Genomic DNA, 25,576 nt, shown 5'->3' on the forward strand with positions numbered 1-25,576 from the left:
TTAGCAGTTATTTTAGCCTCTTGATATAGGAACAAATCTTCTTCTAGAGGACTCCAGGTCAACATTTGTATGAGTACTGTTGCTCTCCCTTCTTTTCTCCAGTTTAATGGAAGAAGGGAATGGATTATTAAGATAATTTGACTTCCTTAGTTTTCCCCTCAGCCCTCTTTTTTAATGCATTTTTTTTTTAAGTAGGAAGAACTGATATCAGTTGGTGAAACTTAATTTATTTACTTAATCACTGAATTTTGAGGCTATTTTGCCTAGACAGAGTTCCCAAGATATTTGTGGCCTTGAATTTATCTAATATTTTGAAAAATTGCATGAGGAAGTGCAACTGCTTTACTTTTACTTATACCTTTACCTTAAGGCAGGGTTGTTTAAACCATGACTCTCTGCACTGACATTGAATTAGAACAAGTAACTTGGCACACTATCTGAGTGAAAACATCTTTTACAGCAGAATGGCTTAGATTGGTGCTTTCTTACCTCATGGTTGTGTAGATGTTCTTTAAGATTTATGCAGTTTGTTGTAGAATGTATTGTTTGCATTAAAAAAAGCCTTTTTGGGTTGGGAATGTGCCTGTAAAAACTGCTTATTGAATGTATGTTGAACATTATTTTCAGAGTTATAGGTATCAACCGTTTATCGTATGATTAATTAGAATGCATGTTAATTCTAAAATATGTAGCTTATATTTACAAGTCCGCAGCATTCTTGTCTATATTCTTAGCTGAACCTAAGCACACATTTCATGTATGTGGCAATACTATATTGAATCACTATTGAATTCTTGTAAAAGTAAACCATCTGTTCAGTTATTTTTTTCCAGCAAGGCATTCTTATGTCCAGTTGTTTTGATATTACTAAGCTTATTTTTGTAAGCCAAAATAAGATTTTCTAAAAATTTAACCTAGTGTAAATTCTTATTTTATGATTTGCCTAGTCACATGTATAGAATACATATAGATAGTATCCTAATCTGCAGACAAAGATATAAATAGCTGTTCTTGCTGTCAGTTTTTTTTTTTGGTGATGCTTCCAGTCCCTTTGGGATCCTTGATACACATCATCTTTCAGCAGCTGTACCCTGCGTGTTTGCCTCAAGAGATGCTTTAGTCCTTCCCTGAATACTTCATCAGTATAAGTTATACTTTCTAAAATGTATTGAGCAGCTCCCTTTTGGCTCATTAGGCTCCCTGGAGAATTTACTCTCTACTGCTTAGCTATGTAATTCTGAGGCAATTAATTTTCTGTTATCATTCATTTTGCACTAGCTGTTGAGACAGGTCCCCTGTATGGGGTTCCCAGGCACTGGGAAGAGTGCTTTGGGGCTGAAGAAGCAGCAGAACTGCTTCTGAAGAGCTCTTGTGGGGAATAAACAAGAGGACATAAAGCATTAGCTGCCATCACCAGCTAAAGGGAAGGTATGTTGCTATGCCTTCAATAGCTGGTGCTGGCTAGATGGCTTCTTTAATATAGGTGAGCATGAAGAAAATAAAATAAATATGACTGGCTCCATTGAATCCCCTTTTCTTCTGCTCTGATCTCATCTGTACCTGACTATATCCTGCATTTCTAGTCTATTGGTTTATGTTGTGTCCAGATTGCGCAATTTGTCAGAAGTAAAGCACATTTTCATGTACTGAGAATTTGATGTCATTCAGCTTTGAAGTGGGTTTACTGCAGGCTATTGCAAAGCTTTTTTGACCCTTGTTTTTTTTTTAACATAAACTCATATTTTCCATTATGTTGCTTGACAGAGTAAAGAAAAATTACCTAAGTCGGTTAGCTAAATTACTGTTGGTTTTCTAGAAATGTCAGTTTTGATTTCAGTTTCTGATGCCAGTTTCAGTATATGGTGTTAATTTTTCTAGACCATAAATGGATTAATTTTGTGTGACATGAAAGACTGAAGTTTTGTCTCTATCTTGTTATTAAAAAAAAAAAAAATAGAAAAAAAAGAAAAAGATGGGGGGTGGGGGGAGAAGAGAACTTAGTGGAAACATTTAAATGCACTCTTAAACAGCCAATCCAGTCCAGGGCAGTGCAGAGTACCAAAATTTATAAAGTACATGAAATCTCCATTGCAGGGATCTGAAGAATACATTTCCAGAGGCAATCAAGGTAATGCTGTCTTGATTATCTTTAGAAAAAGCAAACTGTTCCTCTCTGGGTAAAAAAAAAAAAAAAAAAAGAAAAAAAGAAAGAAATGTTTCAAAAAATTCTCTTCACTGCTGAGGATATTTTTTTTTAACCAAATAAAGACTTATTAAAACATAAAAAGGAAAAGATATAAAACATTAAGTCAGAAAAAAACTATCCTAGAGCAAATTTTATCTGCATTCTCTTTCTCCCTGTCCCCTGAGAATAAATAATTGAACTAGAGACTTTGTGAAGTCTTAGAGGGATTTGGAAGTTGATTTTTATAGCAAGGTCTCAGCTACTCTGAAGGTGGGTGGAAAATGTATAAAACCCATATGTGAATATAGGCTTGGAATAACCACCTCCTGAAAGTAGCAATGCTGCCATTCTATCATATGAAAATGAATTTTTCAGGAAAAGAAGTATTTTAATGCAACAGGCTTCAATGGAAAAAAAAAAAAAAAAAAGATAAGAAATGAATTGAGGCTGTGTTTGAAGCTTTACATTAAAGTCACTGACAGTCATATTTCAACTGCCATTTATCACTTACAAAGAAAGACTTGTGGAAATAAAATGTTTGTTATGATGTATCATTTATCAAATATCTTCAGAAGCACATTTTAGAAATATGCACGCCCTAGATTTCAGCTAGGAAGTATATGCTCTGAAATAGCATACAGGTCATCATTCACTGGGCTCCTAAATAATTTTCTTTTACCTCCTGGTGTGCTTTACAGGATAAAGTCTATGGAATTTTGGATCATTTTTATAATGAAGCTATTGTAGTCTAACACCCTCTGCCCCCTCCCTTCTCCTCCTCAACCCCCTCCCCCCCCCCCCCAAAAAAAAAAAAAAAAGATGAACTCAGTGCAAACATTTTAAAACATGTTCAGATGGATAAAGAAATTTAAATCTGAAGAAGGTCTAAGTTGCCTAAATCCAATTTGCATTAAAGCTGTGGAAATGTATATTTTTAATTAATATCAAGCACAATAAACTTGGGTCATAAATTATTTGGGTTGTTTTGATTTCTAATGTTAGAATTAACTTCTGAATTAAGAGTATGGAAACTATCATACAGTGTCAGCATTTGGCACATTGTCACACATCGGGCAGTCATGAGAAAGTCTTTCTTCAGATAATTACAAAACAAATCTCTTACAGAAATTTTTCTAATATCTGCCCATTGTATTCTGACCTTATAGCATGATCCTATGTTGTTATCACAACACCTACATTGCTGATGTTATTTTTTAATAGCCTCCAGTTTTTTATTGCATCTTCGTATGTTTTCATTATTTACATAATATGCTGTAAATTACCATTCTATTTTCTCAGCTCTCAGCCTAAGTGTTATTCTGTGCAGGTGAGCTTAAGGTCTGAGCTTTGCATTGTAAAGGATACATTGTTTTCAGAAGCAGTTTCCACTGAGATAACTATCCCTTTGTAAAATGCAAGTGCCATCTTTCGCTGTTTCATTAAGTAAGCACTGCTAGGTGTTCTTCAGACAAAAACAAAGGTGATGGTGACGATGAAGATGTCCCTTCTGAGAAGAGATTATAAGGCTTGTAGACAAGGAAGGTGAGGAACTCTAGCATGCAAACTGATGGACCAAAGGCTTTGCATCTTCTAGCATCTGTTCTGCCTTTTCTTCTCAATGGCCTTTTTTTTAAAAAAAAAAAAAAAAAAAAAAAAAAACTTTTTTTTTCTGGAAAACTTCCCAGGAAATCAGGAAAGGAACTTTTATAAGAAGTGCATTTTACAGAATGGCTTAAAATCATTGCAATTGCAGTGGGGATCCATTTGTGGGATGGAATAAATGAGTGTCTTGAAAATAAGATGTCATTTTGGTATGTGCCTTTGACAGAATGAGGATCAGAAAAGATATAAGGAGTAATTACTTTTGAAACAGAAATTTGTACAAGAGGCAAGTTGAAGAGAGAATGAAAAAGAGAAGAGGTGCTCTGATATGCAGTGTGCAGTATGGAAAGTATTTTAGCAATTGTTTTTGTCAAAGGAATAATGAGTACTGTGTAGCTGAACTGTGGTCCAGTCAAGAGGTTATGAGTGCAGGAGATGGATTCTTGGAAAGGAGAGATGAAATAGAGAGTAAGGTTCAGGTACCATAGAAAGGTCTATAAGAGTTATTGACTATACCAGTGTATTTGATGAGGACACATTGCACTGAGCCTTGTGCAAATGTGTATTACAGCCCAAGCATCCAAAATTGTGCCTCTCAGTTATCTAGAACTAGTGTGTCACTGGCAATACTGTATATAGAAGGAGTATATATAGGAGTCTTCTCTTCCTCCACCAAATGCAACCAGAAGTAAATCTTTGAGCTGCTCTGATTGCTCCATAACTGGTTATCTCCAACACCAGAAGTCTACTTAAAACAGCTGGACTGATCAGAGTTTAGTGCTATAACCCTGGGATTACCACCCAACTTTTCCTGTCATTTGTAACTGAAAGAAAGTAGAGGCCAGTCATTTGCCTATACTTACTTTCTTAGCTTATAAAATGGAGACTCCATCCAATCAGGTGTAGACAGCCAATCCAAATTTTTGATATTACAGGCAATTTCTGTTTGAAAGAGAAATTCCTTATAAATCATGGTTCTTTCAGCATATTGTCTTTATTTAAAAAAGAATGTACAAAGATACACTTTCCCAAGTATGAGAAAGACCAATTTAATATGGATGATTTCTCACTTTATCTTTCAAAATTTCTTTAGATTCAGAAGTTCATCAAATCTCTCAGCTTTCCTGGGGCTAAAAGGCTGTTAATTTATTTCTGAGCTCTTTCAATTCTGTACCTGGGTTGTTGCTTATGCATATACTCAGATTCATCCTGAAATGATATTCATCTTCTTTTCAGACTTCAAAAAGGGTTTGGATTGGGTCCACAGTGCTTTCCAAAAGAATAATAATGGATTTTTGCCCAACTTGATATCCTCCATATGTGAGATTTTCCAGAGATACACAATATAGATATTAGATAGAACCATAGCTCAGAGTATCATAGCTTTTAAACTGTATCTCTTATTTTCTCCATTTGTAAGTTTTTAAAATGCATCCACAAAAACTTTGTTTGATTGGGGTTTGATTTATGTGAAAAGAAAATCAAAGAGTAATCTACTCTTTCCTAAACCTCCCCCAGATCGCCTCAACTTTTGGATAACTACATCTGTTGGAGCTTTCTAGTGTTTATATTTCTGTACAACTCCCACTTAATAATTTGCTGGAGTGAAGAGTTGCACATTTTACAAGATTTTAGCAGTAGAGCTTTGTACCTGAACAGTCTTTTTTCATTCTTTAGGATATACTTTTGTATAGATCACCAGGGTAAAGGAGCTGATGGATGACTCCATTTGTGCATTTGTCCCCATCTTTCTGCAGAAACAAAAGCAAATTTTATCCATAGGTGCCTCTTGGAAACTAAAAATGCTGTCAACCTAATATATTCAATTAAGTGTTTAATGATAACAAAAATGCTTATGTGGAAATATGCCAAAGTAACAAAACAAAGTATCTAAGACCAATCAAATCTTGGAAAATCCATGATGTTTTTCTGAGAACTGCAAAAGAACTAATCAAAAGAACTAAATTAAAAGGTGACTTATCACCCACTTCTGTGGGAGCTGGTTGGAGACGTAATCTGTGCTACACACTTTTACATCATTAGGACATAGAAATGTTGGTCCAATCTCCTGCTTTGTTATTTGTTACTATGAATAAGTAATTCTTCAGTGCATTTTGAATGAAAACAGGAAAATGAGACAGATTTTCATGTGACTCCTAAAATTAGTCAATTAAATATTTATTTTTCTAGTCATTTGGTAAATTGCCTTGTTGTTTAGCATTAGTGTTAAAATTTTATGTTCAAGGAAAAAATCAAAGCCAAATGTTTTCTTTTTCTTTTCCTATATAAGCAGGTGGGAGGGCCTTGAGATGTCCATGTCCTATTTTCCTTATCAGCAAAATAATTTTTATAAAATTAGCAGCAAAGGAAATATTTCTAGACTGTCTTATTTCTTTGAGATATAATTCTTGCTTCTGTCTGAATATTTAAACACATTAATAGTAAATGCTGTTGATTAGATTTGGTCTTTTGTAGTGTGATTTTTATTAATTACATTCTAACTTTGAGTTATTTTACACAATCTGTGATCTTCCAGACATGGTGGATTAAATAATTACAAACGAGCACTTGGAAGAGGAAAAAGCACATTTTTCAGGGCTTGTCTGCTTTCATACTTTCTCTTTGAGAATTTTAAATGCAATTTGTTTATTGGATATATAGACATGGATAAATGTCTGTATGTTGTATGAACTGTTAAAGTATTAAAACAGTATCTCCTAAAAGTTGTGTTGCAGTCCGAAGTATGGATCCTATTTTCAGATGCATTGCTCACATACTAGAGAAACATTAGAGAAGGGCAGAAGCAGTGTTCAAGGGCTGGTTAGGCTAGACACTGGTGGAAGAAACTTTTGAAGGACTACAAGAGACAAGGGTGTCCAGTAGATTTTAGCTGAAGTATATGGCTTTATTGAAGCCAAAACATTTTTTTTTTTTTTTTTCAGAGAAAACACTGATGTAAAAAAAAAACACTATGAAAGCATAATGTTCTGTGATGTGGTGGTTTTACCTTGCTATGCAGCTAAACTCTAGCACAGCCATGCAAAGGATGTTCCTTTGAGAGAAAATACTATGGAAAAGAGCTCAAGGGTTGAGATAAGGACGGGGAGATCACTCACCAATTGCTGTCACAGACAAACAGACTCCACATAGGGAGAGTAATGCAATTTATTGTCTTTCACTAGCAGTGCAGAGCAGTGTCAAACTAAAAACACCCTCTTCTATGTCATTCCCCCCCGTGTCACAGGTGAATGGGGAATGGAGGCTGCGGTCAGTCCCTAACACTGTCTCCTCTGCTCCTTCATGGTCACTCCCTGCCCCTGCTCCCCGTGGGGTCCCTCCCATGGGATGCCGTCCTTCCTGAACTGAGCCTGCGGGGGCTGCCCACAGGCAGCAGCTCTTCAAGCACTGCTCCCACAAGGCTCCATCCCATGGGGTCCATCCCCCAGGAGCAAACTGCTCCAGCACGGGTCCCCCACGGGTGGGCGGCAGTTCCCCCCAGACCCCCTGCTCCTGCGTGGGCTCCTCTCCACGGGCTGCAGCTCCGGCCCGGGGCCTGCTCCTGCGGGGGCTCTCCATGGGCTGCAGCCTCCTCCAGGCCACATCCACCTGCTCCACCGGGGGCTCCTCCACCCATGGGGGGGGCTGCAGCGTGGAGATCTGCTCCATGTGGGACCAATGGGCTGTAGGGGGACAGCCTGCTCCACCAGGGGCTCCTCCATGGGCTGCAGGGGAACTGCTGCTGTGTGCCTGGAGCACCTTGTGCCCTTCTTCTGTGCTGACCTTGGTGCCTGCAGGGCTGCTTCTCTCACATTTTCTCACTCCTTTCTCCCAGCTGCTGTTGTGCAGCTTCCTTAACTCTGCTCTCCCAGAGGCCCACCCAGCATCACTCCCTGGCTCAGCTCTGGCGAGCAGTGGGTCCCTTTTGGAGCTGTCTGGAGCTGTCTCTGATCTGACATGTTCAAATACAGTGTGTGAGAGTGCGAAAGCAAGTATGCAAGTTTGCAAGATCTATCGGTGCCCCAGGCCACAAAATGGACCTAGAAACTCAATGTAGTATGTCTGTGTAAGATTCATCTGCCCCAGGTCTGAGCTATGTGCTTTGGTATTGCTTTGTATTTGTAGATCTTTGTAGTTCATTGGATATAAACAAGTGCCTAGAAAGAATGAGGTAGACCACCTCTTGGCCATGTGTCTTCTTCCCATGGGCTGTGAAGGGAAACCAGCAAGACTAGCTCAGGCAGAGATGCCTGACTTTTTGATTCTTAAACTGGGAAGATTAATGGCTTTCCTACTCAAGCCACTAGGTGGCAAATATAGGAAATGTGTGCCCAAGTTCCTTCTCTGCCTTGAGATCAGAGTTGAGACTTCCTACGGGGTTCCCACGGATGTGGCATTTATTTATTTATTTTTAATCCTATAATGAGTCAAAGTAATCAGCCATTTTCTCCTAAGCTTTATTTATTTATTTATTTATTTGTTATTGAGAGGATAGTGTGGTCAAATAAGGGAAAAAAGAAACAAACAGCAAAACAAAACAACAAAACAAGAAAAGATTCAACTACAGATTTTTTTATTATTTTAACAATAATGAGATGTTAAAAGGAGTCTTTGGTCACTTTTTAAACTTTCTTGCAGATTGTTCACAGGACCCTTGCAGCGATGTTGGGTTCTTTGGCAGCTTTAGCTGCATTAGCTGCTGTGGGGGAGGTAAGTTATCAAACTGTAAGCGCTTACTTCCTCACTTCAATTCTGTCTATGATATCACAAAATCCAGGGGTTGCCATGTTGTGAGTGGACACAGGGGACAGCAGCCTTTTTAAATAGAACAAGATGGTAGGACAGATATTAGGATGGGGTGTCACCATGGGGAAAGCAGGAGAGCCTATGGAACAGAAGAGGAGTAAAAAGTCAGTTGATGCATTTAGTTATGATTTGCAGGAAGCTGAGTACAGCTGTTTTTATCATAATTCAGATTTATTTTAGCACTGTTATTTTCAGTAATGTTAGGTTACCAATCAAACCTAAATGGAAAATACACTGCCTTATGCTGCCCTAAATATTTACACCTCCTGCTTATACTTTCCAATCCCTTTGTTCCCCCCGTTGCCCCCACTTACTCTTAGTTGATATTTAGTGAAAAGTCTGATTTTTTTTTCTTCATTTTTTCTTATAAATAGTCACCACATCATTGCTATGTTCTTTTAAATTCCGTCTGATGTGTTCACAGGTGAAGCTGTATGCTTTTGTTATCTTATGAAAAGGAAAAATGGGGTGTACCATATAATTCTGTTATAATTTATTACTCAAAGCTACATAAGGAACAAGTAGATAAACGAAGAGCTTAATGTAGGCTTTCGATAGTGACCCACTTAGGATGCCTGCAGTACTTTAAATTGATAGTAATAGTAATAACAATAATAATAATGGAGTAATAAAAAAAGAGTCCTTTTTGTGTGCCTTGTAGGAACACTTATTAACTTCTGTCAGAGTTTATTTAAATGTCTCATCAGTTAAGTGGAGTTTATACTTCATAACTAATCACAAGTTAGATGTTCCGCGGTATTTACTGGTAATTGTATTTTTTGATTGCAGAGGCCAAGTATGGTCAAAGTGGTAGAGTGGATTGATTATGAGACACTGGCGCTACTGTTTGGAATGGTAATTAAATGTATCTCTTGCTCTAAATGTGTTGAGATAATCACATTCAATATCTAGATGTTACTTTTTAAAATGTTTTGTTAATTGCACTTTACTGGGACGTGTTCTAATGAAAAATTGGAAGATATTTATCAAAAAGGATGATGAGCATACCTTTGAAGGAGCCTTTGAAAATATTGCTTTTTTTTTTTTTTTTTTTTTTTTAATCTGTAGAACACACAAAAAACATGACCGAGGTCTATAAATTAGAAAACCTGTTTAAGTGTCAAGTTTTATCACTCTCATTTATCTTGTTAATTTTGTTTACTCAAAAACTTCCTCAAACATGCTCTACTGGCTTTCTTTGTCTTAATGTCATGTTTGGAGCCAAAAAGAGAAAACCAGAAATGGAGGAGAAATATATGATTAGATTATAATAATATGCTATATTATTTTGCCCAGAGCTATTTATGATAAAAAGTATTGTCCAAGTGTGATTAAATGCTGATATAAAATACGCAGTTTATGCAGGAAAAATTACCATTTTCTGTTTCCATTCTGAGATTTTTTTTTTTTTATTTACTGACAATGCTCTGGGCCCCTCTGCCCTCCCCACAAAAAAGGAAAGCAAAAAAAAAATCATTTGGGAGGAAAGATGGAATCACAGGCAACAACCCAGAAAAGTGGGAAAGTGCAGGTAATTCTTGGAGCTGATATTTTCTGTAATCTGTAGAGCATTACTGCAGAAAGCACACAGTTATTGGCTTCTCTTGATTAATGATGCAAGGGAGACACATTGATTCTTTAATGTATGACGCCTTTACAATGTAATGTATGACATCATTACAAATAAAATTCAACTAGACTAATTTATAGACTGCTAATGCTGAGAACTAAATTTCACCATATGATATCTGAGATAACCAACAGTTGTAGTAGTTATCCTGATATGAAAACGATCAGATTCTCAAAACGGTGGCAGATACAAGGGACTTTTGTTAGGGCCACAAACTATATGACACTGTTTTTGCATAATTCAATTGCAAGCTATCCTTTTTTTTTTTTTTTTTTTTTTTTTTTTTTTTTCCTTCTTTTGGTAGATGGTTTTGGTGGCCATATTTTCAGAAACTGGATTCTTTGACTACTGTGCGGTAAAGGTAGGCTTGTTTTGGTACTCTTAATTATTTCTAGTTTAATCAAGTTAGCATTTAATAAGATCATCAAAGAACTTCAATAGAACTTTTCTTTGGGCAGTGTGTATTTATCACACTACAAATGGCAGTATTGTGACTTGTAGTTTTGCAAGAAAATCTTTTAGGGATGAAAGGAAGTCTTTAAGGCAATTCTCTTTCTACAGGAGAAAGGCAAAGGCCCCCAGTAGGATACACAAGCATGTAGACAACATAAAGTTGAATTATCCCACTAACTTGACCAGGACTGCAGTTCCTCTGTAGCTGAAATCTGTATTTATGTCTGGCAGTAGGAGAGAGGAAATATGGGAACAATCATTAGCTTTACAGTCACACATGATAAATGGCCACAGACCTTTGTACAGTAGCAAAGATTACATGAAAAGGGTAATTCTGATGGATTGGCTGTAAAGCAAGTATTACCTATAGTGAGGGACTCCTGTTGCAAAGCTTAATTTTTCTGAGAACTGTGGAAAGAAATAAAACAAAAGCAATAAAGGGGACTGCTTTGAGCACAGAACACCCAAGCAAAATGCACATGGACAAAAAACTTGTCTAGATAGATATCCAGACTGTGTAGCCCTGGTGGTGCTGCTGTGAGGATGAGGAAGGTGTCCCAGCTTGTGAAGGTGACAGGAGGGCCGAACTGTGTTAGTCCACCCTGTCATGCAGGCAGAAGGTGGGTGCTCAGGCCCCACCCATGCCTGGCAGTGGACTATGAGGTCTCTTCACAACTGTATGATGGAGATGTTTGCCAGCTTCCAATATGTGTTTTGTTGCTAAATGTGTTCATACTGGAGAGGGCAGTGATGGACGTGCATGGAGTAGTAAATGCTCTGAGCTCACTGTTGTTTCATCTTTCGTGAAGTAGTTTATCTGTCATTTTTTGACAGCTCAGCTGGAATGGTGTAGTCCCTTAATTTTGTTGTTATTTGCTTGTTTTTTATTAGGCTTATCGATTCTCTAGAGGCAAGGTGTGGGCCATGATTACGCTTCTGTGCCTTATTGCTGCAATTCTTTCTGCATTTTTGGACAACGTTACCACTATGCTGCTCTTTACACCAGTAACCATAAGGTACTTTACTGTTATGGTTTTGGACTTAGTCTTTTATAGCCAGCAATCAGTAGCAGGCATGTGTGCATAAATGCTTGTTTGGACTTTTTTGATTGTCTAAATGGAAATTAAAACTTCAAATACTCCTATTGTATTAGGGTAAAGAGCTGATGTTTTCAAAGGGATCAGTGGTTGTTTTCCTTTTGTGTTGTTTGGTGAACATATATCTGAAGCCTGTTTAACCGCCTTGGGAGTTAACCACCCTGGTTTGTCTCCATATCTGAACTGCAATAGGATATTGCACCAAATGCTCCCTAGAAGATGACTTTTCATCCTATAAGCAGGGGTTTTTTTTTTAATTAATGTTTTGTCCTTTACGGGCTATATACAATTTTGTCTAGTAACCTATGTTTCACATGTGTTATCCCTTCTAATACTTGTTAAAAGGCTTCCAGATTTCAAGTAAGAATCTTCCTTTGAGATATGAGACTCTGAATTTTCTTCCTGATGGTGATCATGACATTGGTACAGTCACAGATCAATTCTGCAGTTGGAGATTAAATCTTTGAAATTTTAAAAACAGTGACTTTAATTACTTCAGGTTATGTAAGTTAACACATGATTTGCAACTTCTATGAATGTGTGACTAGAAATCGCTGTTTAACCTAAATTTAACCAGTGTCTAGTTAATCCAGTTTAGTTTCTGAAAGATCTAGTGTGGTTTTAAAATAATCCGGAGTGATGTAATTCTTCCAGTCATTCATAGAATAATAGAATGGCTTGGGGTGAAAGGCACCTTTAGGGTCATTTAAGATCACCCAGTTCTGACCCACTTCCATAAGCAGGGATGGCACCCACTAGATCAGGTTGCCCAGGGCCCCATCCAGCCTGGCCTTGAACAATTCCAGGGATGGGGCATCCACAGCTTCTCTGGGCGACCTTTTCTGGTGTATCGTCAGCATCACAGTAAACATTCCTTATTTCTAATCTAAATCTTCCCTCTTTTAGTTTAAAGCCATTATCCCTTGTCCCATCTCTATCTGTCCATGTAAAAAGACACTCTCCATCTTTTTTATAAGATCCCTTTATGTATTGAAGAGCTACAACAAGGTCTCCCCAGAATATCTTCTTCTCCAGACTGAACATCCCTGGCTCTCTCAGCCTTTCTTCATAGGAGAGGTGCTCCAGCCCTCTGATCAACTTTGTGGTTTTTGTCTGGACTTTCTCTAATAGAACCATGTCTTTCTTGTGCTGGGGACTCCAGACCTGGATACAGCACTCCAGGTGGGGCCTCACAAGGGCAAAGCAGAGGAGCACAATCACCTCACCCTGCTGGCCACTCTGTTGATGCAACCCAGGATGCAGTTGGGCTTCTGGGCTGCAAGTGTGCACTGCTGGCTCATGTCGAGCTTTTCATCCATGATTATGACATCATTAAAAAAAGTATTAAAGCACATCATTAGAATACACAAAATTATATTAAGATATGCTGCCATTTTAAAAGGTAGTGTAAAGCAGTAAAAACCAATTTTGCAAGTGGCATTTATTCTAGATTAGGAAACAGCTGGTGAGTGAAAGCACCATTTGTCTTCTGTCTGATTATATTTTAAAGAGATCACTTTGCCTTACTCCAGTCAATAATTTCACCTCTAACAGTAAGCAACATTGGAATTATTAAACACCAAGTTTTCTTTAGCTGTGTTGCAGAATATTTTGTATTAACTATAATTGGGAATGGATTGAAACACAGATGTCAGTGCATCATGAACTACAGTTCACAGGCAGAGTTACTGTAGCATTTATTCCTTTTTTTACCAAATGAGTTTGTAACACTGAAAAAGGGCAAATTCAGTGTGCAGGAAACATTTGTATTTGAATTACTATCAAAGTGAAAATAAAATTTGCTCTAATCGAAACAAATAATAGCCTATTTCTAAAAACATCATGCTGGGGGTCATTTGTTGTTTTTATCTTACTGTCATTGTCTTCAGCCCTCATCTAAAGCTTCACTACATCACCCTGCGCTGCATTGCCATGGAGATAGAGCTTGCAGAAAATGCTACTGATTCTGTGAATATAAGGATTTAGACTGCCATTAATAAGGCATAAAACATGATATTTGTTTCTCTCTGCATTTTGAAGTAAGCTGATAAAAAATTAATAACTACCCATTCTTAGCTATGGTTTATTTTCAAAATGCTTTGTTATTGGGAACTGGAAAAGGCTAATGGTTGTTCACATGGGAAATTATATAACTAGGGTAAGTGTACTGAGAAAGTTCAGTCCTATGGTACAGCTAACACACTGTAATTGTTCTGTACTTTGGGCTTGGCCTTTCTTGGAGTACATCTGCTGTTCATTCCTCAAGCTACCACGAGGCACATCAAAACAAATCAACACCAAACCGAGCCAAACACTAATGAAATGTTAACTTTATTTAGAAATGCTGGAAACAATGGAGTGATGAAGTTCAAAGTATGATTGTAGTATTGTGCCACAACTTGTGTAATTGGGCCATCTGTACTACAGAGTACACTTTTAACTGCATAATTTTACACTGTTTGGGAAATAATGCATTTTTGCAAAGTTACTTTGTTCTGGACTTTTTATGTACTGATATATGTATAAGCTAACAGTGCTTTTTCTGATTTTTAAATTGATACTGTTGGTGACAGAGTAAATGTATCAAGGTAAGCTTTTGTGTAACACATGCTTTTCTCTTTGAAATATAAGTTTTAATAATATAGACTTCGGTTGAACTGTAAAGCTCAACTTCCTTCAGGGAAATCACTGACAGCACTACAATGAACGAAATCCTGAGGATGAATGCTCACTGCCTAGGCTTTCCCACATCCTGTATTAGGTAGAGGGGGCAATAGTTTAAGCATGCCCCCTTGAAAAACAGAGGAATTTCTCTCTGGGCTTTTACCCCAGCTGCCGTGCTGTGCTCAGGAGTGGGTACCTGAGATGTAGGCTTCCGAATCACACCAATCCTTACTTGTTATTAAGCTATAGGGAAGGGGGAGAACCAGGAGCAGAAAGAAATGGGTAAACTTTGGCTGAAAATGGAGGTCGATGATAGATGGATGATTCATGGCTGATAGGTGGCCTGTCCTCTGCTTCTGCTCCCCACACGATAGTCAATAACTAGGGCTGAGTACAGAGCTTGTGTTTGCCCAGAATAATTCTCCATATGTCAGTGCCACCTGGGAACCATGGCTTAAAAAGCTGTATAGCACTTAGAATGGGGTTTTAAATTTGAAACTTTCCGTGTAGTTCAACTTTTGGAATAATTGATTACTTCTAATGAAATTCTGTTTTAAACACATCAGTTTCATTTACCATTAACTATTGCATTGTAAATGTAAAATGTCTATATTTTTTGCATTGATACTGCTATAATTACCAAAGTATATATAAAATGAAAATTTCAACTGTACACACAGTTTTTATCATGTTTCACATCCTGAAATTTTTCAGTTGAAGAACTTTGTTTTGTAAATTTTATAGATTTTAAGATTCAAGGGAATATAATTATAGTTTTAAAAGGTTAATTCAATTTTCTTTCATCTGCAGGCTCTGTGAAGTACTTAATCTTGATCCCAGGCATGTCCTGATTGCAGAAGTAATTTTCACAAATATTGGGGGGGCTGCCACAGCTGTTGGGGATCCTCCAAATGTGATTATTGTTTCAAAGCAGGAGCTGAGGAAAGAGGTACGTACTGTAAGCTACTCTGCTACTGAAATTAAGTGCTGATGCTGATTTATGCTGTGTTGAACTTTTTCTTCCCCCAGACAGCCATATGAGCAGAACACAATCCGCTTGTTCTGCCATGCTATTTCTTTCTTAGTAGGGCAATCAGACAGAACAGAGTGATCTTCTGGGAAAAAAAAAAAAAAAACAAAAAAAAACAACTGTGATGAAGAACAGACTTTTTGATATGGACTGAGAATACTGGTTTCCTTTTATTTTGGGGGTTTTCTTTGTCAATGACCAAGTGAAGAAGGAATCAAAACAATGGAGGGCTGTAAAGGCAGTAAGTTGGATAAAATAAGAAAGGGACATGAAAATGAGCATGAAAATCCAAACTTTAAATATATTGAGACTGTTCGATGCCTTATTGGGACTTTTAAACAAGAAATAACTGTCTGAACACACCTGTGCACACCGCAAGAGACCACATAGCCCCTGTAGACCTGTCACACGTGACCCTGCTGCAGGTGGTGGATTTGTCCTCTAGCTGCAGCCCTTTGGGAAGTGGGGGTGAGGGTAGCAGGGGCTCTTGCACAGGCTCAGCTGGCTCCCACCTCCTGCCAACCTGTTGATATCCTCAGGCTACAATGAGGCATTTTAACTTCCTGCACTTGTCTGTTTTATTTATGGATAAAACTCTTTTCAGTTTGGTAGATGAGTGGTGCCAAAGGGAAGGCTATGGTGACAGGTGTTGGGTGGGACACTCCTACCCCTGCCAGGGGGACTGTCCTGGTCTCACCATCTTCTCTCCGTCCTGTAAGGGCACCAACCATGTGCTTTCTATTTTTTCTAGGTGTCATAAACCCCATATTATTTTGTGACGCTAATGCCATATATGAATTTAAAGCGATTTAGTGTAACACATGGGCTAGTGTGAAAATATCTGTGCAAGTGGGATAACAGATTTTTAGTATAAAACTTTTTTTTTTTTTTTTTTTTTAAATCTGGAGTTAATTACATTTCTGTTCTACTAAAAAAAAATTATCTTCTAATTAACTGCATACACTCAAATTAATTAAGTGCTGTCCAGGTTGGAAAATGTCTTTGAAAGTTAATAGTGTTTAATGAATTAAACATTTACTTTCAAAATATTTGAAATGTGCTGCAATTAGTTTGGTTGAATGGTGACTTTGGAGACTCTGTAATATTCCTGGCTGAGGATTTGATTGCTAAATTTTACATTTTAAAATATAAAATCTGTGCAATTATTGCAACCTCCTTTTCTAAAGGAGAATAATTAGCACCTGCCACACAGGTCATTTTCCTAAATACTCAGAAACTCATCATCTCTGTAAAACCTTTTGCAGGAGCTATAAACACAGTAAGCAATTAAGCAATCACATTGAAAGGAAACAATTTTATATTTTTCTTGAATGAGATATTGATAATTTTAGGAGGACTCAGATGTATACAGACTCTAGAAGATGTGACACTATCGCAAATTCTATATTTTAAACAAGCAGAAAAACTTTGCAAACATTTTCACTCTGGAGCTTTTTCATACCTTTGTTGGATCAAAGAAGTAAGAATGTAAGAAAAGAGATAAGATGCAGCACAGGATCATGTGACTTGTACTTCTTCCTTCCTACATTGTCATCTGTTATATCTCAATATATATAAATCAGAAAGGGTCAAAGACCCGTCCTGGGCTCTGAGGTGGCATGGCTTTTGTCCTCACTGTTTGTGTTCTCGGTGTTTAGGTCTCAGCCCCTCTGGAGGGGATCTGCCTAGAAGAGTGATAGCAGGAGAAGTGGGATAAAGCCAGGGGAAAGGGCATGGAGAGACCTGGACCATCTGGAATCCCACAGTCTATGCTGTTGAACTAATATCTAGATTCTTAATTTTGTCCATCCACTCTAGCAAGCTCTCTTTTATTCAAAGATGAAATGTAGACATTGTTTCTGATGCTAGTTCTAGTAGCTGCTGAGAGGGTAGTTTATAGGATCAAACTCAAGTCCGCCACCAAAATGCGTGGAATGCCAGCTACATTTGTACTAAGTGATTTTTTTATTTTTATTTTTTGGTGTTTCAGAGGTACAAATTTTTGAATACAATTACTTATTTTAGTGGCATTTTGGAAACAGCACTTCTTGCAATATTGTTTGAAGTATTTATTCCTTTGTTTTCTAAAGAAAATAGCTGTATTTTTTTCCTTCTTTTTCATGTCCTCAAACATGGTTTTACCATTCTATGAAAATTTTCTCCTGTTAAGGAGAATTTTCATTGAAATGTCTCTCTTCATTCTCTTATGCGTCTTTTCCAGTGTTATTTTTACTCTAGTAATACAGGAGTACTTGGATAACTGCCCCTGTAAGAGGCCGATAGCTCATTGCACTGTGAAGAGGATTGTTTTTTCTATTTTAGAAGGTGCGATAAGAATGAGAATTTTCCCAGTCTTTCTGAAGTTTTTCTGTTGTACTTTTACCTCTAAAAGCAGCCTAGTGAGACATTATACAAGTTCACACTTTCTTAGGAAAGCTTGATTTGTTAAATAAATACAAAATGAAGTGCAGCCCTGTTACATTGGATGCTGTTGTTGTGTTAAAGCATTAGAAATGTTTTACTCTTTGTTTACTGTAGTGCTGAAGAGATCTTTTTACCCAGGTTCTAGGGAAAACTCATGCCATATAAAAAATATTTTATGAGAAGTATATTTGAATAAATAAGCATTATGTTAAACCTTACTCATTACAATGTAAGGATAAGTCTGTTTATTTGTCCTGAGGCATGAATGAATACCTAAGGGTGTTTTTTTTTTTTTTTCTGTTTTTTTTTTTTTTAATAGCAGCAGTTAATTTATGATAGCACCATCGTGTCTGGAATTAGTGGAACATTTGCATAATAGGAGATAAAGATTTGTTGTACTCTTACTTCTTCTTAGGATGAAGCTGGAAGAAGTCTCACAAAATAGCATTTATATTGCTATATTAGGAAAAGAAAATGATGAAAATAAAGAGATTTCATTAAGAGCAAGCAAGAAACTCATTCAGTGAATACAAAACTTCAAAAAATTTTATTACCTTCAGAATACTGCTACTGAGTGGCCATTGTTAGCAAAATTATATTTTTGTCTTGAAGAGGTATTTGCTTTGGAATTTGGGAACTCTGTTTTATATACATAGTATGGCACAAACTGTTTCAAACCAGCCATTGCTTTCAGAAAGGTTGAGTGTTAAGTCCTCTGTATTTGGGAATTTCCCAAGTATCTGCAATCATGCCTTTGATATCTGAAGTTGTTTGGGCCCTAAGCTTAGGCTGTGATTACATGATCTTTGGACAAGGGATGGCGAATAGGTCTCCAGTGCAAAATGGCGTGAACATAGCGTATGTTAGTGTATTGAGCTTTATCTAGAAGAGGTAATGATAAGAGTGAAGACAGTTCTAGCTTTTGCTGGATTATATCCTCTTGAGGGTCCCCATTTATTTACAGTGTTGGTATGTGATAAAGCTTGCACTGTTTATCTGATGTTTGCTGAAGATTTTGGATATTCAGCAACCCATTCAGAGTTATTCTTGCAATTTGACAGGAATTCCCCAGAAAATGAACAGCCATAGGGATCTCCTGTCCTGCTGTTGTGGTTTAACCCGGCCGGCAGCTAAGCGCCACACAGCTCTTTGCTCGCCCTCCACACCCCCCCAAGTAGGAAGGGGGAGAGAATCAGGAAAAAAATGAAAGTTTGTGTGATGAGTTAAAGACAGTTTATTAGGAAAGAAATGAAAACAACAATGATAACAGTACTACTACTACTAATGTGTACAAACAAGTGATGCACAAGGCAATTGCTCACCACCCGCTGACCGATGCCCATCCCATCCCGAGCAGTGGTTCCCCCACCCTGGCCAGCCCCCCCATATTAATTGCTCAGCATGACTCCATATGGTATGGAATACCCCTTTGGCCTGTTGGGGTCAGCTGTCCTGGGTCTGTCCCCTCTCAGCTCCTGCTGTACGACCAGCCTGCCTGCTGGCAGGACAGAACAAGAAGCTGAAAAGTCCTCGGCTTAGTGTAAGCACTGCTCTGCAACAATTAAAACATCAGTGTGGTATCAACATTATTCTCATCCTAAATCCCAAACACAGCACCATACCAGCTTCTGGGAGGAAAATTAACTCTATTCTAGCCAAAACCAGGACACTTACATTTCAGAGGCTTTCAGTTTTCATGCTGAAATTTAGCATAATGCTATATTAATTGGTTTTATTGTATGATAAATTTTGGTGCCAAAAAATGTATGAATAGAAGTAGATAATTCTGACCAATGGAACAGAGAAAATCCTATATGTAAATCTATTAAGTTATTTCAAGCACTGGCAGACTGTGAAATGGATTCCCATAGCTCGTAGGCTATTTTTGTTGAGGTTGCTGTATACAAGCTTGGTAAAACTTTTAATCAGTTTGTAAATCTTCTGCTTATTCTGTCAATGTTTCATTGATTCCTTTCCTCAAGAAAAATGAAACCCTAAGTAAGGTATATGAAATAAAATGTGTGGTTTTATGGCTGATTTTAGATTTTTTTTTTTTCCCTATCTCTGCATGTAGTAATCATTAAAGAATACAGTGCAAGGCAAAAAAGGGTTCTCATCAATGTCTCAGGCATTATCTTTATGTAGCTGTTAGACCATCAGTGATTTGTCTCTCAGCAACATCATGAGCAGTTCTTCCTGACACAACATACATCTCAGTCACTCAGCTTGAAGGGATGTTTAAGCCAGTGTAGAAATAATAAATTACTCTTGCTCTTCTTCATTTTATTAGCTTAAAAAAAATAATTGAAGGGCACTCTGACTAGAAGCACAGCATTTGGTGATCCCTGAATTCATGCATCTAGCTATAATTTTTGCTTTCTCTTTTCTTTAAAATGGCTGCTTTCTTCTGGAAAAGTCTGAAATACTACAATTTAATTTCGCAGCTCCAAAAGCAGTCAACCCCTCTCCCCCATAAACAAACAAACAAAACAGGTCAGGATGATGGAAAGCTAGCATTTCAGGAAAACAGTATGACACTTCCTCCTAATACGAAATTGATATATTTGACTTCATGTTTAAAACCATAAACTAAAGAAAGATGCCCACTCTTTCAGCTTTGAGTCTGTAGGCAAGGGAACCTTTAGGCTGCTGTCTCCGTAAAACAAAATCTTTAGATTTTCATTGTTGTCTGGGGAACAGGAGAAATTTAACACAATCAGCATAGCCTCAAGTAGGGGACATTTGAGGCATGTATTGTATTTATCTGATGGATTGAAATCCCCTGGAAGAAAAGTATTTCTTGCCTTTTGTGCATGTCAATTTTATTTCAGTCTATTGTGCAGGAAAAAAGAAAATCTTTATGAAAAAGACATTTTGTTGTATGCAGCAGACATGTGGAACGCTTTAATGTGTTTTTCTAAATGCTGAATCTTGGTCCCAGCATTGCAGAGAACTCAGGAGGTATAAAAGGCACACAGAGTATGAATACAGGCTCTGTGTAGATGTTGCATGCCCTTACCAGAGTGTGGGCAAGGGAGCAGGAGCGACGGGTGAATTGTCTGTGCCACCATCTTGCGATCCTCTGCTGTGATATTGGTATCTGTGATGTGACCTAAACTCTTTGTAACAGAGCAGCAGGAAACCTGAGGATCTCTGTCATGATCGTTCCTCTGCTAAATTAACAAATCAGTATGTTGCCCTATTGTCAGAGCTTGGTTTTGCCAAACTCATTCCTCCTTATCCTGTTCCCTTTCCTCTTTTCTATTTCCTTCTCAGAAAATAGAAATGGTTTTTGAAAGTTCTCCAGAAGCTGCCAGTTGGCTACTAGTTACCTGAGAATGTCTGGTGGGAAATAAATCTGCCTGCTCCTTCCCTGAGAGCATATTCTGTGTGCTGGAGAGGTGGGTACTAAGCACCCAGCCCAAAGCATCAGGGTGGGCGGGAAACTCATTTGCACCACCAGTGCTTCTGATATTGGGAATAAGAGGGATTGCACATTGTAGTCCTCAGCTTCCTCATAGTGGCAACAAGTTATCCAAGGTGCTACTGATCATCAGGTGTCATTTTCACATGCTGACTGCTGCGGATTGCTGTAAGGAGGAAACAAGAGAAAAAGCTGGAAGCAAGCGAAGAGAGGAGAATTGAATCCAGCCTTGCACTATTGTGGGCAATATCATTGTGCAAGCTCTTTCCTGAAATAAACACACTCCATGTCAGAAAATGATTTGTTTCAGCTGAATTGGAAAGCTGTTCTGCAGTCACAGCAGAGAAGCACATTTTGTTCTTCCCCAAGGATCTCAGATATAAGAGAGATCAATGGGGTGATATTATGAAGTTTAACAAAATTCTGAATCTCAACCAGCTGCTCTTTGAAAAGTTTGAGTAAGCTCCCAGGTAGGATGCTAAAAATCAGGTAGATATTTTTTTTCCCTCTTCTGATGATGTCTGCAAATCACTCTTCAGACTGTGTCAGCTCTTATGTTGTGAAACTATATTAAACCTGATTTTTAAGAGTATTGTGAGCTATATCTCATTTTGATTCCTTTCATCTCTGTCAGTCCTGAGACCTCCTTATTAACCTCAGTATTTTAGTTTGTCTTCCAGGTTGATGTGACTTTCGTTTTCATAGAGCAATTAGTTTTATGGGTTTCAGGGAGCACATTTCTTTTGCTGTATTTTTTGTTTGAGAAGCTCCTGCATTGCAGTACTTCAATAATAAAGCACAGTTGTTTTGCTTTAAAATTGGTGTTTGGTATCCAAAACTTCCAGGAGGTGACTTTGTAAATCTTAGCAGTTGTTTGCCATGAGCCACTTAAGTTCTATTAACATATGGTGGGGCCATCACCAGCTTAAACTCTAGTTTTCTGGGATTCTTCAGGTTCCTATTTTATTTCTTTATCTCCTACACTAGCAATTAGCTTTATGCCTGAGTATCTCTGCAGAGAATACTCCACCTGGTAGCTGGCACCCTCCTTCAGGATGAGAACATGTTGTTGGCAGCCTAAGAAAGCTTTGTGGCCACTATGCTTATTGACACTAGGTCGGATGTAAAAGTGATTTTCCTAGTTCTGGTAATTGTGGGTTAGGTATATTCTGCTAACACTTCATTTCTTTATTGGTCCTCAACCAGCTGGTTCCCAGCCATTTGGTTAGTCAGAGGATAACTTTTTTTTTTTTTCTTTTTTTTTTTTTTTTTTCTTTTCAGGCAGATTTAGGCATTACTGTTTTGTCTGGTGTAGCTACAGTGTTTTTACAGCTTAACTCCTTTCAAGTTCCTAACTCTCAGATCGTTTTAAAGACCACCTAAAACTGAATACTTATTTTCCATACTTCCAAGACTCTTAAATGGCATGTTGTCAATATCTGAGCAATTTCTGAACAGAAATTCAGTTCTCTTTGGTTTTCAGGATTCTCAATGTCCAGACAAAACTTTCTGATTTTTCATTTTGGCCATAATCTTAGAGACAACCTGTATAAGAATTAGATTCACTGCTCATGGCAAATGTCTGTAATTAAGGAAAAAAGTGTGGGGGATATGGACCTTATATACTTTGGGAACAGGTCTTACAAATATTGATCCTTTTTTTTCTTCTTTCATTGCTATTTGTAAATTTCCTGATCTATGAATGCTGATTTCATCCTTCATAGAAATATGTCTTGTAGTCTGAAATCTTGACTTGATGCCTACAGGCCAAACTTTCTGAGCATTAATAAAAGTTTGGTAGTAAAGAGCATCTTGCAGCGGTGTCAGACATTCAACTGGCTGAACTAATAGGTAGGCAAACTGAATGAAGGTATATTATTTTCCATTGTGGTATCATGTTTTTCTGTCCGATTCTTAAAAAAAAAAAAAATAAAAAAAAAAATCTTGTTCCAGTTCCTGAAGAATCTTCTTTCTTTTGTCATAAAAAATATGGAACTAGCTGAGTTATAATGAAAAGCCAATGCATGCAGTTTTACCTTTTAGTGTCTGTAGAATAGGCAAAGAATCTACTACTAAATAGTAACTAATGATAAATTTCTTGAGTTAATGTAGCAGAATCCTGTATTTTTAGTAGGACTAAATTCTAAACCCAGGTCTGCATATTTACTTGATTGTGCTTGTCTGCAAACTATGGATTTATTTATTATTTTTTTTTTTTTTTTTTTTTTTTTAAAGACCACTAATCTTTATCTGTCTATGAAAATTCTTAATTACTTTAATCAGTTTCTTGTGCTATTAAAAAAAATGTAATGGGGAAACATTTCCCCCCCTTTTTTAAACTGAAGTGATTTCAGCTAGAACATTTTTATGTAAATTGTTTTAGTAGGAGACAATACACAAGAACCCATATTTCAGTTAGTAAATCCTCAGTAGTCTTAACACACAGGAGGTAATGCTGCATGGGAAACTGTTTTTAATTTGTATTGGCATTACAGAAGGTAGCACACAAATATTTGGTACAAGACAAGTCACTCACTGTTGCACAGACATAGGGTGGAATGGGGAGATCCCATGACTTTCTAGAGATTGGAAAGTCAGCAGAAACTATGAAGGTTCAGTTTGGACAGTCTGAGTTACCCATAGAGTTACTGTGCTCCCAAGAGTCAAGGAGCTGCTCTGCAGGGATCGCCATTTCAGGCAACCTCTGCCCTGTGGATATGGGACAGTTCCTTGCTACCTGAATGCTTGGACATGATCCCCCTTGAAGCTTTGTGTGTAACTTGTTTTGGACAGGTTGGTCCTGACTAGTTCAGAATATCCCAGCTGAAAGGCTAACCTTGGTCCACTACAGCTTGTATAATACAGAATTACAGAGTAATTCAGTTGAAAGGCTATCTAGTCCAATGTCTAGTCCAGAAGGCTGTCTAGTCCTATGTCCTAATCAAAGCATGGCCAACTTCATAGTATTAGGGAAAATGGTCACTATCAATTTTAATTGTTTAAAGCAACAGCTTTTTAACATATTACACTTTCTATTTTAAGAACTTCTTAATTAAAGGGGTTCATTATGCAAAATATAAAGAAATATATGTGTTTATTAAGCACGCAGAAAAATAATCAGACTGTTGAGGTATATTTTATTGTAGAAGAACATTACTTACTTTAAATGAAATCCTGGCTCTGATAGGGTTATTGTAAAATCCATGTCGTCTTCAGTTTAAAACAAAGTTGATCATTGAAAACACCTATTTCTGTGATTCAGTATGATTTTAAAATGAAGTTAAAGTGATGAAAGTAATTTTTTTTTTTCTTTTAAAATCTGTTTTAGGAACACTGAATGCATTTCAGAATAACTCCTAACACTATTTTTGAGTTCTCTGAACTAAATTGTAATGTTGCTTGTCTCCTTGAAACAGATGAAATACAGCATATACTGTACTTGGAACTGATTTTATTGCTTTCTATTTATTATTGATTGCTAAAGTACATATAATTGAATACTTTTCCCTGTAGGTATTATAGGAAAATAACTGATGTTTTTTTTTTTTTTTTAAATTTATGTTTTCATTTTTATTTCCAGGGATTGGATTTTGCAGCCTTCACAGGACATATGTTTGTTGGTATCTGCCTTGTTGTTCTGGTCTCCTTTCCTTTTCTCAGACTTCTTTACTGGAACAAAAAACTTTACAATAAGGAGCCGAGTGAAATTGTTGGTAAGTGTGAGCATGAAAACATTGTAATAAACACTACTTTAATAGGAATATATGTTAAGTAGGGACTGATTAGTGCCTACAACAATGTTGTCCTCAGAGGATGTGCCCATTCACCTTCAGTCTCTGAATATTACATTTTAAGGTTTGATTTTTAATTGTGATATTTTCTGACTTCTAGAAATAGATATTTTTCTTGATGCTAAGCTTGAGGTATTGATATGAATAATTAAATATCTTTCAAATTTTATGGGGATAACTTGCATCATTTATAGCCAAAGGCTTGAATACCGGAGTGTTCTGTATCACAATAGTTACCATCTGCTCAAGGTGCTCAGTTCACAGCTTTGTTTTAGATATATGCCAGGTTTCCCTTATGAGAATGCACTAATATATTCCCTCACTGTTGGTTTCTCCCACTGGATTTTTTCAGCCATATTTTCCTGGTCTGCAGTCAGTGAAGAATGTTTCTTCAATGCTAGAAGAATTTTTCCAGCTTTCCTCTGTGGCTTTTCCAAACTTAGCTTTCTCTGGTGTATAATTTCTGTAATTTA

The 25,576-nt window shown here is 37.3% G+C and overlaps 1 protein-coding gene across 1 annotated transcript in view; it reads left to right on the forward strand.

Annotated features, from left to right (window-relative positions):
* OCA2 (OCA2 melanosomal transmembrane protein) overlaps positions 1–25,576 on the forward strand; it is a 178,531-nt gene that overhangs the window by 47,963 nt on the left and 104,992 nt on the right. Inside the window, 6 exon segments of the mRNA XM_032204674.1 lie at positions 8,423–8,494; positions 9,380–9,445; positions 10,525–10,581; positions 11,565–11,689; positions 15,245–15,383; positions 24,893–25,025. Of these exon segments, the coding sequence (XP_032060565.1) occupies positions 8,423–8,494; positions 9,380–9,445; positions 10,525–10,581; positions 11,565–11,689; positions 15,245–15,383; positions 24,893–25,025 (592 nt within the window).

The sequence above is a fragment of the Aythya fuligula genome, chromosome 1 (assembly GCF_009819795.1).
Source record: "Aythya fuligula isolate bAytFul2 chromosome 1, bAytFul2.pri, whole genome shotgun sequence".
NCBI lineage: Eukaryota > Metazoa > Chordata > Aves > Anseriformes > Anatidae > Aythya > Aythya fuligula.